This window comes from Canis aureus, chromosome 29 (genome assembly GCF_053574225.1).
Source record: "Canis aureus isolate CA01 chromosome 29, VMU_Caureus_v.1.0, whole genome shotgun sequence".
NCBI classification, from domain to species: Eukaryota; Metazoa; Chordata; class Mammalia; order Carnivora; family Canidae; genus Canis; species Canis aureus.
Window position 1 is genome coordinate 6,231,129 of NC_135639.1, and position 13,743 is coordinate 6,244,871.

General features: G+C 54.2%; 1 protein-coding gene and 1 long non-coding RNA gene across 2 annotated transcripts in view; one reads left to right on the forward strand and one right to left on the reverse strand.

Annotated features, from left to right (window-relative positions):
* The window catches only part of DHX32 (DEAH-box helicase 32 (putative)), a 51,739-nt gene that overhangs the window by 37,157 nt on the left and 839 nt on the right, over positions 1 to 13,743 (forward strand). Inside the window, exons 7-11 of the mRNA XM_077877238.1 lie at positions 23 to 181; positions 9,161 to 9,352; positions 10,043 to 10,192; positions 11,668 to 11,855; positions 12,743 to 12,924. Coding sequence (XP_077733364.1) covers positions 23 to 181; positions 9,161 to 9,352; positions 10,043 to 10,192; positions 11,668 to 11,855; positions 12,743 to 12,924 — 871 coding nt within the window. The remainder of the gene's footprint in view (positions 1 to 22; positions 182 to 9,160; positions 9,353 to 10,042; positions 10,193 to 11,667; positions 11,856 to 12,742; positions 12,925 to 13,743) is intronic.
* Positions 6,987 to 10,457, reverse strand: LOC144300954 (uncharacterized). Its single transcript, XR_013367703.1, has 2 exons — positions 9,872 to 10,457; positions 6,987 to 8,113 (listed from the first exon to the last, which is right to left on the reverse strand). It is a non-coding gene; the product is annotated as an uncharacterized LOC144300954 (long non-coding RNA).

A 13,743-nucleotide genomic window follows, 5' to 3' on the forward strand; every position in this document is an offset into this window, starting at 1 on the left:
CATTCTTCTTGGTTTCTCCTAGGAAAACTTTTCTGCCTGTACTCTGAGGAATTTGCCTCCAAAGACATGCGGCCACTGAAGCCAGCCGAAATGCAGGAAGCCAACCTAACCAGCATGGTGCTCTTCATGAAGAGAGTGGACATCGCGGGCTTAGGCCACTGCGACTTCATGAACAGACCAGGTAGCGTTGTGCTCGTGTGTTGGCCGGCGCGTGGCCCCGACGTGCCGCCTCGCCTCCTGCCCAGCCCAGTGTGAAGAGCAGGTGGCGCTTGGCGGAGCAAGCAAGCGTTGGGGTTTGGTTCATACTGAAGCATTTTTCCCATTAGAGGGAAACAGTCTTAGAAGGACTTTTTTAAAAAGCCTCTAGAACCATCTGCCCCAACCCTGGAGAATTATCTGTCATTGGACCCTGGAGCCTGGGGGGCTGGGCCTGAGAGACCCAGCGGGTCCAAGTGTGGCATCAGAGGCCGCCTGCTGCAGAGGGCAGGGGACTTCTGGTGGCCTCCAGGCTTCCCGGTGGGACGTGAGTCAGCCAGCTGTCCTGCACCACACCATCACCCGGGGGAGCTCCCCTGGAAGTTCCTTCCTTCACAGTTAAGGTCTAGCATTTCCACGGAGGGTGAGGTTCCAGAGCCTAGGACCGAGACTCTAGCTACGGGCTGGCCATCACCCTCCGAGGGGAATGACGCCTCTGGCAGGCCCTTGACAAAAGCCCCCTGTCACCCAGGAGGTGCTGGCTGTCTCCGCTCCAGTGCTGCCCTCCCTGGGACCGCAACTGCCCCATGGAACACCAGCAGAGTGCTGTGGAAAGGCCGAGAAAGCAGGGACAGGTGGCCTCTGCGGTGTGCAGGGCGGCCACGCCACATGGTCAGCCTGGGAAGGGGAGCCGGGACCAGCTCCCCTCAGCCTCCCACATTCCCAGTTGGCTTCTCCTACCTGGCTGGCAAACGGCTTCCGTTCTGCCTATGTCGGGGCGGGGGGGCGGGGGGATGCTGGCTCTGGAGTTTAAAATGTTAGCAATCAGCCGGCCACGAAAGGTTGAAAGCAGCAAACGCTCTGCTTGTTCTTGTCCATTTAAATACGTCTCCGGGGGAACAGCAGTAGCGTCCTTGTGGCCTGTGCAGACGCAGTGGTTCAGTGCTGCAGCAGCCCTCTGAGCTAAATGCTCTGAATTGCTCCATTTTACAGATGAGGAAACAGAGTCACAGAAGTTAGGTCGTGCATGCAGATGAGAAGCTGGACCCTCTGCTGCAGTGTCCTTACACAGACTGGAGCCCCAGGGGCCTGAGCATCTGTTCTAGTCATCCGTGCCCTCCATCCCTTCTCTGGTGCTTCTCACGCACCCCAAGCACCTCACCTCCAGAGCTGCAGGGGGCGGGTCCGATGCCTTTCACTCCTTCCACCTGCCGCCCAGGCGAAGGCCCACGTCCAGGCAGTGTTGACCGCAGGATCTGCCACTTTGTCCTCTAGCCTGAGCTTAGTTTCACTGAACCCCAGTGGGTATTTACGTCCCCATAAGGCTCCTGATTTAAAGTTGATTGCCCTTCATTGATATTTTAGTCTCAGTCATGCTTCAACACAAAGGAGTTCCTTCATTTCTTTTCACACCTTAGGCCAGTGGTTGACATCTTCAGTACACTGATCAGAGAGGGTGAAAGGCAACCTACCGGCCTGGGTGTTATTTGACAAATGTGCACAAGAGAGTCATCAGCCACAAGGCCTCGTGAGCACAGAGCATGCTTGGAAACTGAACGATTTCTACTTCCTTGCGCTGCTTTCTCTCTGTTCCTGTGTTTTTCGGTCATTTTGTCCAGCGGTGCCAGTAGGATTCACAAGCCCTTGAGAAGTATGTTCTTTTAGAGTCACCCTTTCTCAAATATTTCTGAAAATGACTAGTAGAATTGGGAGTAAGTAAGAGGAAGGTCCTCCAAAGATGCCAAACTTTGAAATGAAAAGGTGCAAGGGAAAATTAACAGTGGAGACGACAGCTTGTCCTCGTAAGTGGGGCAGCGCTGTGTGGAGAGCGCGCGAAGCGGGATTAGGAAGTTTCCTGTCGGGAGGTCACAGCAGGTGCACCGTGCTGTGCTCTTCACCAATGCTTCCTCCTTCCCTGGAGCTTCTCGGAGCTTTATGAGGAAACTCTCCCAGTAAGCAGTTTGAAAAATGAACTACTTTGGGGAAACTTTTGGAATCTTAAATTTTCAGCAAAGATTCTCTTCCCTAAAGGAGCAGTGGGATCTCTAAGAGGGAGAGGGACCAGAGGAGTCCTTATCTCTTGTGAAATCCATCTACTTCCCTGCAGCCATTTCCTCCCTCGGAGCTCTCTGTTCTTCCAGAAGCAGGTTTGCAGACTGCTGTTCTGTCCACGCCTCTGCCCCCTCTGCCGCCTGCCAGGCCACGTCTGCTGGGCCGGAGTGTGGGGCCCCTGGGAGCCACAGTAAACTAGCGGGGATTGGAGGCCCCGGGGGAGGCTGTCCTTGGGCAGGAGACCAGCTTCCCTGAGGGCTCAGGAGACGCAGTGCGTCGGGAAAATCTCCTCCAGATTAAGAAGAGGAAGAGCTCAGACACAGGTGGGAGAAGAAGCCCAAGTAGAATGTAGGCCAAGAAGACCTTGGCATTTTGGTGCCTGGGAAAATGAGCATGTCACCTGGATAACAGCCAAGCGGAGCAGCCCTACTGCCCAGCTCTGGGCAGGTTACAGCCAAGGGGAGCGACCCTACTGCCCAGCTTGCGTGGCCCCTGGCTTCCCCGCCCCAGCAAAGCATTCTGAGGCCGTGCGTCCGTGTGCTGAATACACCGGTCTGAGCAGGAGCAGCCCAGAGGAGCACAGTGGCCTGAGAATGTGATGGAAAGCTGTAGAGTGTGTATGGCAGCCTCAGTTGGGTGCGCGTGTCTTATCTGAAGGTTAGGAGCGACGGGAACTGGTGAGCTCGACGGGGGTGGGCCCGGGGGCACAGGCCGGCCGGCATCCCTGCAGCCTCCATCCTGTGACCACAGCGGCCACGCGCCCCCATTTCCCGGGCTTCTCATTGGTGACCTCAGAGCCTCAGACAGCTTGGCTTTTGTCAGAGGCCCGTCGGCCACAGCAGTCCCTGCAGGGGCCTTCCAGAGACCATGCTCTGAGGAGACACGCTTCCCGTCCCGCTGCTCGTCTCTTAGGCCCGGAATCAGCCCGCGTGGATTCCCCAGGCCTCTTCTTGGGTCCAGATGGCAGATGTCTGGTGAACTTGCCAGGAAGGCAGAAAAAAAGCGGCCTTTGTAACCTCAAAGGTTTTAAAAAGCCACCAGCAACCCCCAGCAGCGCAGAAGAATCCCTGCGTTCTCCGGGCGGCCACCCTCTGTGCTGCGAGGACTAGAGCGGGGGGCCGGGGACAGAGGGTTGGGGTGGCAGTTTATTTTTGTCTCCTGACAATAGCACATAACTGTTTTCTGCTGTGCTTGGGGGAGAGAGAACTGTGGATTAACTCTGACTCATCATTTTAGAAGGAAAAAAAGATGATGCTTGCAGCTGGTGCATTTAACTCAACTTACAATTGAAATACGCAAATGCAGCAAACCTGTTACCCTTTTCAGGATTCATGAGCCATGTGGAAATGAATTTGGCATAACTAGGCTACAGGCTATTCACTGAATTCCCTTGATACAGATCTCCTAAAAAAAAAAAAAAAAAAAAAAAACGAATCGGTTGTTTTTTCTTCCCTGGTGCTGAAGATTGACCCCCATCCTGAGTGACACCATTACTGTTGATCTGGATCAGTTGCCCAGGACCAGCTGACCGCATGTTTTCCTCCGGGAAGCAGCGACACCTGCACAGAGACTGGGGACAAACTAGCTGAGAAGTACCAGACAACACCAGACGTCATCTGTGTATTTGGACGCAGAGCTCGTTTAGCGGTGGTGAGACGACCGGCCTTGGAAGGATCTGTGAGGAATGAACCCACACACGGACTTGCCAGGCAGGGTGCACAGGACGAGCCAGGGCGCCCAAGGAAACGGGAAGGAACGCGGGGGACAGAATAAAGTCGGGGCGCCGGGGCCAGCGTCGGAGTTGGCAGGAGGGGGATGAAGTGCCGCAGTGGCGTGATCTGCGGTGATGGTGCGGGAGGCTGGCCCGAGGAGTCAGGAGTCAACGAAGGAGGCTCTGGAACTCCGTCCACCGCAGGAAGGCCTAAGCTGGGTGCACCCCGGGGCAGACCTGGCCTGTTTCCGCATCCCTGGAAACGGGATTTTGCCTCAGGGCTTACGAAAGGGTCTTTAACTGCTGCAGCCTGAACTAAGGGGAGGGCAGAGGCGGAGTGGGCCGCACACTCTCCGCGCACGCGGTGGCACAGGCCCCGGGCCGCAGCCCCTCCACCCGCCCCTGCCGCCCCCGGGCAGCCTCGGGTGAGCAGATAGTCTGGCGCCACACCTGCAGCAAGGCCCCGCCTGGATGTCTAAGTCGGTGACAGTCACGCTCTTACCCATCTAGAGGCCACGCGGAGCTATTCACTGTGTCCAGGCGGCGGGGTAGGAGTGTGCAAAAGAGGCGCAAAAAGGCTAGAACAACTCAAGAGCCACCGAGGTCTTGGAGGGTCTTGGAAGCGACAAAGTAATTATTCAGAAAGACGAGCATGGAGAGATTTCTGAAGGCGCAGAATGGAGGCCTTTTCCGCTCCTGATTCGCATCAGGCTCTTGATGGCTCCGGTGAGCGCGTGACTTGTGGCCCAGGCCGGCGCGTCCGAGGGCGAAAGGGGACGCTGCTCCTAACAGCCGGGGAGCCGTGGCAGCTCGGGCTCCCGAGCAGGCCGCCAGGACTCCAGCCCCCCCGCACCGTGTCACCTCGCCGTGTCACCCCTCGGGCCTCAGCTTCGTCATCTGAATGTGAGTGTAATCAGGGTAATTGGCTCCTGGAGTTGGCGAGACAAATCAGCTCATGTACGTGGGCCCCTTAGAGACGTGACCGGCACATGGTAGCCACTGTAGCTGTCCCCACCTGCGTGACTCCTGCCCGAGCTCGGAAGCGGGTCCCCACAAAGGGCATTTCACCTGCGAGAGGCGGATGCGGAGCCACGGGCGCCGGGAGGCAGCACCGGGCGGCCTCTGAGGACCCGGGTTGGGCCCGGGGGGGGGGGGGGGGGGCGTCGGGCCCGGAGCCCGAGGCCGCGTGTCCCCGGCGGCCCACCCTGCGTCACTTCCCTCGGCTCATCTGCGGCCCGAGGACGCGGTGTCCGCCCTCGCCCTGAGCAGCTCGCGTGTGGCTGCGGGGACCAGGCGAACGCCAGGCTCGGGGGCGCGGCCCTGGGGCCCAGGGACACGGAAGCCCGTCCGCCTCTCCTCTTCGGAGCCAAGCTCTAAACCCGGTTCCTGAAAGCCTCGAGGCTTTGGAGTCTACACCGCCGACCCGGAGCCAGCCCCTGGCTCCCCTCTGTGCGCTGCGCGGTGCCCACCCTCACACCGGGCGGGGCCCGAGAGCTCCTTTGCCTTCGGTCCTCTTACGCCGTGACTTTATTTCTCTCTTTCTCCGTGTGTGTGTGTGTGTGTGAGAGAGAGAGAGAGAGAGATTAACGCGGGGCCGGCGCACAGCGGGTTCCTGGCGCCCCTCGCCCCCGCCGTCCCCGCCGTCCCCGCCCCAGCGGCCCGTGGGTTCGCTGCCCTCCACGGGCTTCCGAGCCGCGCTGGCCTGGTCCCAGCGCCCCGGGGGCGAGGGCCAGCAGCGCGGCCCACACCTGCGTGAACACGGGGTGGTGACAAGGAAACCGGGGTGTCCCGTGAAATCAGGGTGGGAATGACGTCGAGCCTCGGGAGCGCTCGCGAAAACAGCCTCGGACGGCCTCGGCGCGGCGTCTCAGTGGCTCGTCCGCTCCTCAGTCCTGCCGGAATCGGGCGGGTTCGGCTCCGAGCCTCAGGGCCCCGAGTCAGCCCCTGGAAACTCCTCCGCCTCTTGGTCCCAACCCTCAAGCCCCAGGGAGGGGCGTCGCTGGCTCAGTTTGAGAAGCGGCGCCCTGAAGCCGGCAGCGCGTCTGGCCGTGGGCACCTGCTAGGGTCCCCGCTTCTGGGGGGCGCGGGGGCGCTGCCCACGAGGGGCCAGTTAGGGGCAACTGGGAATTATCCCAGGACACCGGAAATTGCCTGTGGGTTTGTATGTGGGTCTCCCTCCTCTAAGACCTCCGACCCCTGAGGGGCCAGGGTTGCGCCCGTCCACGCGTCCCTGCCCCAGGGCCTTGCAAGTGGCTTGAGAGGACGTGAGTGAACGAGCTGGGTGTCACCCTTAGGAGTGAGCTGACCGGCAGCCAGCAGGGCGGCCCCTGCAGATGGGCCGGGCTCCCTTCTCTGCCTCAGTCCTCTCCCGGGCCGTGGCCCTCGGGTCTGCGAGCGTCTCGCTAGGCAGGCCGTGGGGACGGCGCCGCTGCCTGAAGGCCCCGCTCACAGCAGGACGGGCTCCTCCGGGTAAGGAACGGCACCTTTCAGGGGGCATGGCCTGTCTCCTCCGCGGACCACTGAGGCCGTCCTACCTCTAAAATCCTTTCCCACTCCAGTGACGCAGATTGAACCTGGATCCCATGGCCTTCTTGGTTGGTTAAGGAGTGTGGGGGAGGAAGGGAACCAACCCTGCCCTTGGGGACTGCTCCCCGAGAGCCGAGCCGAGAGCCGGCCTGCTGTTCTGCCCTCCTGCCCGCTGAGACGTCGTTAGCATGACTTCGCAGGGAAGTCTGAACGCTGCCCTGCCGTGAAGGGCCTCACCTAAACACTTCGGCTTTGTGGCTAAGACGACTTAGTGAGCCGCACCGGGGAGACGTCTTGAAGTGTGGGATGTTCTATTAGCAAATTCTATTCAGTTATTTATTCTTGTTGCTTCACCTGTGTGATCTGCATTCATTAACTTGTTCCTTCTGATACAATAAAACCCCCAGAACATTTTTTTTTCTGGTGTTAGGGTGGGAGCAGAATTATGAAGTTGTTTCTGTTCATCATCCTGTGTGCAGCCAATTTAGCCACAAGACATAAAATGAGGAGTAGATGCCCTTTGGGGACACAGCCTGGCTGCGAAGCCAGATGCTTACAGGGACAATTGCCAAAGATCCTGTAAGTTATAACGTGGCAGCTTTGCTGATTTATAGAAATTGGTTTCTAAACAGTTTTCGGTAATTAAGTTTGTGCTCCCAGCCCCGTCCCGCAGTTTTTAATCTGAGATGCTTGTTCCTCCGACTGCATCTTGCACCTTCTCCCAACAGGTCAGCTGTTCTTTCATTTCATGGCTGAGAGAACTCTCGGACTTTTTTTTTTTTTCCCTAAATAGCCCATCTGTCTCCTTCCCGGGACTGTGGCTTCTCAAGGTCTCATCTTTGCCCAGGGGTGTCCAAGAATGACCGAGGGGCCCCGGTGCTCCGTGCCAGCACCCAGACCAGGCCACCGGGGCCGAGCCTGGGGAAGGACAGGGATCTCCTGGAGGCCCTGCCCCACTCACTGGTAAATCTCAAGGGTGGAATTCAAAAGCAGAAGGAAAGTTAAACTTCTTTTCCCCCAGCTGGGGATTAAAGCTGTGCTCCAGGTCTTCCAGTGTGTGTCCCGGGTCTGGGCAGGTTTGGGGGTGTGGCAGGCTACTTCTTACAGCCCCTGCAGCCCCGACACCTGCTTTCCCAGGACTGATCTTTTGCTTGTGACCTGTGTGATGTGTCACAGGTTGAGAACAGGTCCGTGACCCGTTCTGCTCTTCTTCAGCGAGAGGACTCGAGACTTGAAGAACTGCACGTCGGCATCAGCGAACCATTTCTCGACCCACCATAGTGGTTTCTCCTGATGTTTTCATCAAGTCTTAGTAGGAACGAGGGGATTTTAGCGGATCTGAGTTGTGACTGGCTTTTGAGTTATAGACTTTGCCCAAAATTTTGCCAAGTAGCTTAGCGGTCAGTGTTTGAACAGCAAATAAGGAAATTTTTACTATTCATTATTTTGAACTCCCCGATGCCAGCAGGTCCCGTAGTGCTCAGCTAGCTCACCATGCACCTGCTGGAGTCAAGACAAATGAAAGGAATCTAGCAGTGCTTGGAAATCCTTCAGTGTCTGGGGTAGAACACGATAGTGGCTTAATCCTGTGTCATTTGCTTCTCTGTGTGGCCTTTATTGCTGTACCACCTGCCAGACAGGAGAAAAACACACATATTTACTAATCTAATCTTACTCTGCAAAGGCAAGGAGAATACCTTGCTTTGAATAAGTGGATTACCGTTTCTGGTGGGTATTAATCATCTATGATGAGCACGCCATTACTGACGTTCTACAGGCATGGAGAAAATCAGCCTTGTCTTTGCACTGGCGAGTAACTCTTTAACATCCTTACCTACTATTTGTCATCTCTCCAGGTTCTGGGTCAGTTTCAATTGATTAATTTTTCTCCCTATTACAGGATTGTATTTTCCTGCTCTTCATGCCTCATAATTTTTTATTGGATGCTAGACATTGTACATTTTGTTGTGTTGGGTATTGGATATTTTGTATTCCTATAAATATTCTTGACTGTTATTCTGGGCTGCAGGATGATCCTTTCAGGTCCTGGTTTTAAGATTCGGGTCCTGGAGCCGTGCACATTGAGGGTTAGTTCTTCCCTTCTGCATCTCCCACCCAGGGCCCCATGAACTCTGAGGTTTGCCAGTCTGGTGGGCAGAAATGGGCGTGCCCTAGATCCAGTATGAGCACCTGGGACTGTCCCTCTAATCCTCTGGCTGGTTCTTTCTGTGACCTGATGGTTCTTTCTGTGACCCGATGTTACTTCTGCGTGCTCTGCCGACGACGCAAGAAGACCTTTCATAGATATTCCGATCTCTAGCTCTATATGGCTCTCTCCTGTCAGGTGGCCCTACCTGCAAGCTCTGGTGACCTTAGCCTTCCTGAACTCTCAGCACCATCTTCATAGCTCAGGAGTCTGGCAGGCCTCACCTGGGTCCCCTTCTGGCACTGCAGCCGGGAAACTTTCAAGGCCTTTTGCTGGGTGGTCATGGCCTTCCCTTCATTAGCGCCCCTCTCTGGAATCCCTGCCTTCACTGCTGACATGCTTTGTCCCACAAACTGTCGTTTCACGTGTTTTGCCAACTGTTCGGTTGTCTCGTGTGGGAAGGGAGGTCCAGTACTTGTCACTCCATCTTGGTTATAGAAGACTGGTGATTTTTTTTTTTTCTCTGCTAGCACCGGAAAGCTTGATGCAGGCTCTGGAAGACTTGGACTACCTAGCAGCACTGGACAATGATGGGAACCTCTCTGAGTTTGGGATCATCATGTCGGAGTTTCCCCTTGACCCACAACTCTCAAAGTCTATCTTAGCATCCTGTGAATTTGACTGTGTGGAAGAGATGCTGACAATCGCTGCCATGGTGACAGGTACTCCTCGGGGAGCAATGCTCTTTGTGTTAATCTGTGCCAGGTCTAGATTTAAATGAGATCCATCTGAAGGATTTGAAGAACCTAACAGAGAGACACTGACCAATTCATTTAACCTTTTGAAGTGATAAGCATATTAATAGGTTTAAAAGGTAGGGAGTTACACAAATTATCTTAATAATTGAAAGATGGAATCAAGTGATTGAAAAAAGTCATTCAAAATCCAGTGAATTTCTTAATCAAACATTGAAAGAAAAATTGGGTCACTAGGAATGTTCTTCCCCCAGAGAGCTCTGTTTCTGTTTCCTACCACATTCATTCTTGCTTCCTGGCTTAATGTATTCCTTTACTGGCAGAACAGGCCAAAGGCAGTGCAGCATTAGGACTGTAAGTCCTAATCCTGTGCCAGCGGCTGGGCCTCAGAGAGTCTCAGGTCCCCCGGGGGCCCTGCTCTGACGGTGGTACGAGCAGGGTACTCGCTACACTTAGGCAAACAAGGAGAAAAACAGGACAACTCACCCTGAATCTGATTTCTGAGTAAGCAAGAATAACGTTGATCCAGAGCAGCAGCCAGGAATGGTTGGTTCTACATACAGGGTCACGAGCCGGCCCTCTGCGTGTTCTGCTGGGGAGCAGGGGAGGGGAAGTGCCTTCAGTATTGCTGACCTTGTGACCTTTTGCGTCTTAAAGCTCCCAACTGCTTCTCTAATCTGCCACATGGGGCTGAGGAGGCCGCCTTGACTTGCTGGAAGACATTTTTACATCCTGAAGGAGATCACTTTACCCTCATCAACATTTACAAGGCCTACCAGGACATAGCTCTGAATTCCACCAGTGACCGTAAGTGAATGCTTGTGAGTCTGAGAAATTAGCTCGTGTCCAGCTTTCCTCCCCCAGAGGAAGCCGAGCTGTTCTCCCTTCTCCAGCCTGTCGGTCACTGGAGTGGAGTGGCACTTGTCGCCGGGCATGTGGAAGTCCAGTGCCCAGCCAGCCCAGGGAGCTAGCCTGGGCCCAAAATTCTGGCACAGCACAGCCCCCACCCTCCAGGGCCGGGGGAGGAGAGAAAGGAACTGCCGTCTCTAGGTGCCCTGGGTCAGAGCTGGGCTTTGTGCTTTCCCCAACACCCACCTTCACTGGACAGACAGAATGTGGACATCCAGGACCAAACCAACCAACCCCGGCCCCAGATACTAATCGGCAGGTGTGCCGAAGGAGGCAGGAGAGAGCCGGCTTGGCCGGGGGGAGGGGAGAGGACAGGACGTGTGGAAAAGCGGAGGCACAAGTCCCGGGGCTAACCCACAGTGGGCGTATGACTTTGCACAAGAGGGAATTGGAAACACCTATCCATGAAACTGCCTTGCTCAGCTTTAGACAGGAAGGGGATCCCGAAGGGCCGACAGGACAGAGTGACACACGCAGGCCGGGGCCTCCAGAGGCAGGCGGTGAGGAACCCCCTTCCCGCAAGGGAACCTTGGTTTTCCCTTTAGCACCTTTTACCTCCTCTGCTCTGGTAGACAGGATGAAAACTGAGCTGAGAAATAGGACAGCAGTTTGGCAGTAGAATTATTCAATGGGGAGTTAATTTTTCCGAGCTGAGAAGGTAAAGTTGTCAGTGGAGCCAGAAAGGATATGGGGAGTTTGGTGGCATCTTTGGAGAGCAAGGAGGCTGGGTACAATCGTCTGCCCAAGCACATGCTCCTGTCAGACCAGGTGCACAGGACAGGATCGACTGGGGGCCTCCCCACACTGTGCCAAGGCCAGGGGCGTTCCCAGGGCCAGGCAGCACTCCAGGCCCGTCCTAGGGAACTACACCGGTAGCAAGAAAGCATTCACTTCAAACTGAACCAGGGGACTGAATTTTAATATAAAATTTGCAGCTAAAGTAGATGAGCTTAACAGAATTCCCCAATCAGCCTAGTAGTGATCCTTCCCTTAGAAGTATGTTGAGATATTTTCATGGCTCAGGGGACCTTCTACTGTACACTTTTCCCTCCTAGTTTGATCAAACGTTGTGGCCACATACGTCCTCATCGTGTACACGACACAAATGTTGATGAGACCACCTCCTCTGCCCGCCCTCGGGTGCAGGTGATGGGCGGTACACTGGCCTGGTCTGCACCTGCCACATGCTGCCCCCCAGCTCGGGGGTTCCAGAACCCCACAGCCAGTGCAGGTCCCGCCGGCCAGCACGCGTCCCTGCAGCCTCCGTCACCCAGGTGACCTCCTCTTCAGGACAGGACAGAGATCCCACCTTCTTCCTGGCCTGGGCTCTGGTAGCTTATAACTGGTCATTTCTTTTCTTCTTTCCCTCCCAGACTGTGTTGAAAAGTGGTGTCACGATTACTTCCTCAATTGTTGTGCTCTCAGGATGGCAGACGTTATCCGAGCTGAACTCTTAGAAATTGTCAAGCGAATTGAGCTTCCCTGCGCAGAACCTGCTTTTGGCTCAAAGGAAAACGCTCTGAACATAAAGAAGGCTCTCCTGTCCGGTTACTTCATGCAGGCGAGAATGGGGAGGGCGTGGTCTCTACAGAACCTCACGCTCAGGACAGCCTGTCAGGAAGTCTCACCTGGGATGGTGCTTTCAGTGGTGTTGACATTATATAAAACTAAAACCTTCTGGGTCACTAAAGATTATTTAAATATACTTCCCTTCAAGGGAATTGAAGGGCTAAGCCACAATATGGTCACTTTGTCCAAAAAGACAAAAGGTCTTTTTCATTACAGAGGGGACATTAGGAAAAACACGCTCTTTGGGGGAGCATCAGTCCCTCACCTCACTGGTTTGTGAAGTAGCTCATGTTTAACCAGTGATACTGGTAAAGGTAATGTCTCATGTGTTTCATCCCCCAAATGAAGGCTGCCCGATGTAGCTCCCCTAAATTAAAGCACATTACGGATGCATTTTCTTCACATCGTGGGGAGTGAAACTGGTATTTCTCAAATTCTCAACGGTCTTTAAAGAGGAGAAAAAATGACATTTTAAAATGAATTTCCTCATCTTGTATGGACAAAGTAAGGTTCCTACATCAGTGTTAACTGTATTGAGCTAGAACATCTGGCATAAAGCCCCTGACAGGAGTATCCTGCCCAGAACGTGGCTGGCAGCACGCTAGCCTTCACGACCCCAGTTAGCCTTTGTAGCTACGCTCTTTTCGCCCACTGCCCTGAAACTGCTAGTCAGGAACATCATCATCACGGCCTCAAAGTTTTGGGCAAAACCTGTGTTTGGCTTGTTTTCTAGATCTGAAAATAGGAAACATGGGTGGCAGATGGGTAATTTTTACTATTTTGAGTGAAATAAGTACTTAGGAATTTTTTTAAACAAAACATCTTGTCTGTTGATCTCATTAACACAGAACCTTTTTCCTTAAAAACACTGCCTTGTAGATTGCCAGGGATGTGGATGGATCAGGTAACTACTTAATGCTGACACACAAGCAGGTAGCCCAGCTGCACCCCCTGTCCAGTTACTCCATCACCAAGAAGATGCCAGAGTGGGTTCTCTTCCACAAGTTCAGCATATCTGAGAACAACTACATCAGGATTACCTCCGAAATCTCTCCTGAACTGTAAGTCTACTAGAGAGAAAAAGGTTCTTTTTAACTCATAACTTGAGTCAGTGATACATTTGGTTTTTACTACATTTTCAGTTAGGTTATGCTGGCACCAATCTAAACGTACTGCATACCTACTTAGGGCAGGTCCCTCAGGAGGAGCATCTAAATGTTCCTCTCTTGGGATCCCTGGGTGGCGCAGCGGTATAGTGCCTGCCTTTGGCCCAGGGCACGATCCTGGAGACCCGGGATCGAATCCCACGTCGGGCTCCCGGTGCATGGAGCCTGCTTCTCCCTCTGCCTATGTCTCTCTCTCTCTCTCTCTCTCTGTGTGACTATCATGAATAAATAAAAAATTAAAAAAAAAAAATGTTCCTCTCTCTGGGATCACAACAAATTACATACCATGCAAAGGGGCGCCTGGCTGGCTCAGGAGGTGGAACGTGCAACTTTTGATCCCAGGGTCATGAGTTTGAGCCCCACCCCATGTTGGGTGTAGAGATTATTGAAAAACAATACAGTGTAGAAATACAACAGCATGATGCCTCTTAAAAGGAACAAAAAAAGCCACAAAGAGTGTTTACAGGTGCAAACCCAGAGAAGGAATGAGCTTAGCCACTCTCAGAACAGACGTGCCAAGACTAGGGCTAGTGGGAGAGGGAGGGATGCAGGGGAGGTGGGCGACGGGCAACTATGAGAGGTTTAAGGCTCATGGGCCACGTGCGAGTCTAGAATTTGCCCTACGAAATTATGAGAGTTTTAAGTAGGAATAACATCCTTTCTGTGTACTTCCAAAGACTCTGGCTGCCAAGGGAATGAAGTACATGGGGTACC